Here is a 4,951-nt window from a genome sequence, read left to right as displayed (position 1 = left end):
CCTAACTAGTGTATACAACTAGCATGACTCCTGAGGCCAGTGCTAATTATGACTTTGAGGTCAGTGTTTGGCTACAGAAGTAATCTAAACACAAACAGGACATCATAAACAAGAGACATCATTAAGGACCAGTTACAACCGGGATAAAAAAAAATCAGTAATGGATGAATAAAATATATTTTTATTAAAGGAATATTAACATCAAAATTAAGCAAATCACAGTCACTGTGCCCAAATCTATGAGTGGTTTATCCATGCTGGATTTTAATGGTAAATCTTCTAGGGTAGCACGGTGGCTTAGTGGTTAACATTGCAGTTTTGCAGCGCTTTGGACCTGTGTTCAAGTCCCAGAGTCAACATCTGCCAAGAGTTTGTTTGTTCTCTCTGTGTTTGCGTGGGTTTCCTCCGCATACTCCAGTTTCCTCCCACACTCCAAAACATACTGGTAGGTTATTTAGATAGTGAGCCCCATTGGGAACAGGGACCAATTTGGCAAGCTCTGTGCCGCGCTGTGTAATCTGTGTGCACAATATAATTCCTTTATTTTTATATAAAGACTACTTTGACTCCATTGATCATACTTTAATGGAATCTTCCAACATGAGTATAATAAGCTCATTCATCAATTGGACAAAGGGCATTCATAAATTGGAAAGGAAAGTAACATTAGACCTTGATATAGGAACTCAATTAAGGTGTTACACTGCAGAACTCATTTTGTGGTGTTGTATTTTGCCAAATTTTAATTTTGTTCCATCCCCTCAGGTTATGGCTCCACCATTTGGTATAATACATGAGATTTACATGCAGGAATTCCCAATGCACTTCCTTCAAGCTATTGTACTGGGTGTCTTACAGTTTGATAGACCCAACTATATAAATATTGTTCAAAGTATCTATTTGTGACACTGTCCTATATATACAGTGTATTTCTCTGGGTCATGTGACACAAACACAGTGTTGACTAGGCTTTGGCCTAACTTATTACTCTCTCTTATACCCTAGTTGTACCTTTAAGATGGACCTACAAGCCCGTGAGGCAGCTTGGACTCATCAGGTCCCTTCCATTTTTTCAAATACAGGTGAAGTGAGACAGGACGATGATTTTAAAACCGTGAGTAACGATTTATTGGAGGCACATAGAGCTCTGACGAGAGTCTGGTGGAACATTAGGAGTTTGGAGGAATATCACAAATTAAAAATGTCGCCTAGGGGCTTGAGAATACATATCTTCCCATCATGGGAAGTGGTAGATGACGAGAAAGAGCGCTGGGAAAAAGGTTTACACCAATGCTCATTTATACTGATCAATATGCTCCTAGATCACGATAGAGGCCTTCTAAGCCGAATTCGTGAACAGATTAAAAAAGCGGAGGTCGACCTTGAGAAGTTTGACCGAGACACGCAGGTCATCCCATTCCAAGCGAAACTTAAAGAAACTATTGATGCATATGAAAAGGAAATAATTAAGGGCAAAAAGGAGAAATTTGCCAGAGACAAAAGGGACTATGAGAATGGACGTATCTTCAAGTGGAACCATAAAGGCAACAGGAGACGCACCTTTCAACGTCCCCGGCCAACTACTTCTTATACACAATCTGCCTCTAGTGAGCTACCATCTTCAGACACTAGTGAGCAAGATACATCACAAGATGAAGGTACAAGCTCTAAAAACAAGAAAAGAGCACCACGACACCGTGATTGGTCACCAACCTACAAGAGAGACAGACCGGCAAGGGGGAAGAAAGGTACTTCAAATACCTTACAGATTATTAACTTATCCACATATGAGTTTACTGCAACTGAGATTGGGATCTTACAAAAAGGATTGTCATTTTCACCTATGAATACACTTAACAAATTTGAGTTAACCAAAGATGTATATCTCTTTTGTCGACAGCTAACGTTTAAGTTACTGTACCACCAACCGTCATTGATGGATGCCCTACCCGAAAATGACAGACGCGTCCTGAGGGACCTATTGGAATTGCTGGATGAAAATGACACACCGACAGGTAGGAAATCTTTTCCTATGCGAACTCCATCACAAAACACCCCGAACTTTAAACTTTTCCCGGCTATACAAATCTTCTTTGAGTGGGTAACGGCGGATATCAAAAAGTTGAGGGACGATAAGAACAGAATGGAGAATCTAACTAAACAGGAACGGCAAGCTTTGATGGGTTTACGTAACAACAAGAACTTCCTAATAAAGGAAGCAGACAAGGGGGGTAACATCGTGATTTGGCCAGTTGAATTATATATCAAGGAAGCGAAACGACAACTTGATAACAAAGATTTCTATGTGCAGCTCCCCTCTGACCCAACGCAGGTATTTAAGAATAAAATTGACCGCACACTTAAAGCGGCACTTGACTGCGGTATCATCAACAAAAAAGAAAACAAATTTTTGACGGTGGACAACCCAAAAATCCCGACCTTCTATATGTTGCCCAAGATTCATAAGTCCCTACAAGAGCCTCCAGGTAGGCCAATAGTATCTGGAATTGGGGGACTGAATGAAAAACTTTGCTCATATGTTGATTTTTTTCTACAGCCGATGGTCCTCAAACTCCCTGCGTACGTCCGTGACACTACACACTTGATACAACAGATCGAAAATCTGACCATCCCGACGAATGCACTACTAATCACACTTGATGTGGAATCCCTCTACACCATTATTGGTCATCAGGTAGGTCTGGAGTCTGTGGAATATTTTCTCGACAAAGAAGGATCACTCGATCGACGACACGACTCATTCATTTTAGACCTATTAGCCTTAATCCTCCACCAAAATTATTTTATATTTGATAGATCATACTTCAAACAGGTGTCAGGAACCGCCATGGGTGCACGGTGCGCTCCGGCCTACGCCAACCTATTTTTGGGGTGGTGGGAGGAGCGCATCGTGTACCAATTGGCTGCGTTCCGGGCTCATGTGGTGGGATGGCATAGGTATATTGATGATGTGCTTCTGGTTTGGCAGGGAACGACTGATGAATTTCAGGATTTTTTCAGATGTCTGAACTCTAATCCCTGGAAAATTAAACTCACGGCTCATACCTCTGAAACTTCTGTTGAATTTCTGGATTTGAAGATTGGTAAGAATGGGACTCGTCTGGTAACATCACTGTTTAGGAAACCGACCGCTACCAACAACCTTCTGTCTTTTGCCAGTTTTCACCCCAAACACTTAAGAACGAGTATTCCAGTGGGACAATTCCTCCGTGTCCGTCGAAATTGCTGCGATGATATGGATTTCCGCACACAAGCAAAAGACCTAACTGAAAGATTCCAAGCACGGGGATACCCGAAGAAGGTTATCTCCAAGGCATTCATCAGGGCCAGGGACAGTGACCGCAAGACCCTACTGGAACCTCAGGTACGGAACACTGAATCCAAACCCTGCCTGATCACTACCTTTAACAATCAGTGGTCGGATATCTACCACATCTTGGAAAATAACTGGGATATTTTGCTGAGTGACAAAAGATTACATGTTCATATTTCAGATAAACCGAGGTTGATCTCTAGAAGGGCACGGAATCTTAAAGATGTACTTACTTCCAGTCACTTTCAGAGACCCACCACATCGCTCGCTAGGGGTCAACGCCTAAAGGGTTCATTCCCCTGTGGGGACTGCTCGGTCTGCCCACGGATTCTAAAGACCAGTACCTTTGTTCATCCTAACAACCAATCATCATATAGACTTTACGACTATATAAATTGCAGGACCAAAGAAGTGGTCTACGTGCTCACATGCTCCTGCCCCATGATTTACGTTGGACAGACGGGACAAGAACTGCGAAAACGAATACAACAGCACCTCTCTTCCATCACAACGGCCGCCAATGACCTCATGAAAGGTAAGACCCTCTCATCGGTGGCTGCCCATTTCCACCAGGCACACCAGGGCAAAAACCACAGTCTTCGGGTTTGTGGAATGGAGAGGTTACACTGGAACCAACGGGGGGGAAATCGGACTAAAGAGCTCCTCCGAATAGAATCTAAGTGGATTTATCAACTCAATTCACTGGCCCCCTCTGGATTAAACGAAGACCTCCTATATGCGGGTTTTTATAAGGATTAGATATACAATTTCTACTTATGTAAGGGTTTATCGTCTCCCATTTCTCACTTACTCACTAGTCCATTCTCTTACTTATTCTCTTCTTTCTATTCTTCTTCTCCCTACTTTCTCCCTCCCCCCCCCCACCCCCTTCTCCCTTCTTCCTCCTCTCTTATTGCAGTTTGCTCACAGGAATCATCCTCATCATCGTTTACTTATCACTCCATCACACATTGGTCCTCTTATGATTTAGATATACATTTATTAATGGACCTTTTCCTACATTGTTGCCGGCTACTACGCGGCGGTGAACTTGATATCCCTCGGGTCACCGCCGTGTAGTCGGCTTGCTTCTATATGTTCTTCCTCACGTTTTTTATGTTCACTAGGTTTTCCACATATCTATCACTTACTAATTTTACATTTTTTGGAACACTCTTTTTAGATGGTGTGAGAAAGTGAGAGGTGTTGTGTGGGAAAACCGCTATCTGTCCTACAGGCAGATGAAGGGTGTGTGGTAAAAGCCCTGGGTTTGTCTGCAGTAACCCAAGGGTTAATGCAGACATGATAAGCAGGAATAGTCTGTTTTGTCTGTGTTGGCCTAGCTAACACAGACACATTAGTAATGTCCGTACTGGGCCTGCTTATTATGGAGTAGGGGTAGGCTGGTAGTGGGACTCCTACTCCACCCGGGCTTCGGTCCTGGGCTTTTGTATAGCCCACAGGTGCAGGTCTCAGGCCTCGTTAGGGCCTGATTTAGTCTGCAGGCCAGAAGCAGTAGGAGAGGCCCTACCTGGAGAGCTGAAAGCGAGATTGCATTCTCACAGCAAAGGTAACTGAGGGTCTCCTGTCTTGCTGCTGGCCAAGAGCGTGTGCCAG

The 4,951-nt window shown here is 43.3% G+C and overlaps 1 protein-coding gene across 1 annotated transcript; it reads left to right on the top strand.

Moving 5' to 3' along the window:
* The first annotated feature begins 2,121 nt into the window (after positions 1–2,121).
* LOC140104346 (uncharacterized) lies at positions 2,122–3,863 on the top strand. The gene is made up of 3 exons (XM_072127868.1): positions 2,122–2,695; positions 2,990–3,385; positions 3,516–3,863. The coding sequence occupies exons 1-3, from the start codon at positions 2,144–2,146 to the stop codon at positions 3,528–3,530; spliced, it is 963 nt and encodes a 320-aa protein (XP_071983969.1). The 5' UTR covers positions 2,122–2,143; the 3' UTR covers positions 3,531–3,863.
* The last annotated feature ends 1,088 nt before the right edge of the window (positions 3,864–4,951 follow it).

Source organism: Engystomops pustulosus, chromosome 10, assembly GCF_040894005.1.
Source record: "Engystomops pustulosus chromosome 10, aEngPut4.maternal, whole genome shotgun sequence".
Classification (NCBI taxonomy): Eukaryota; Metazoa; Chordata; class Amphibia; order Anura; family Leptodactylidae; genus Engystomops; species Engystomops pustulosus.
The sequence above is the reverse complement of the archived record's forward strand: the minus strand, read 5'-3'. Positions and strand labels throughout refer to the sequence as shown.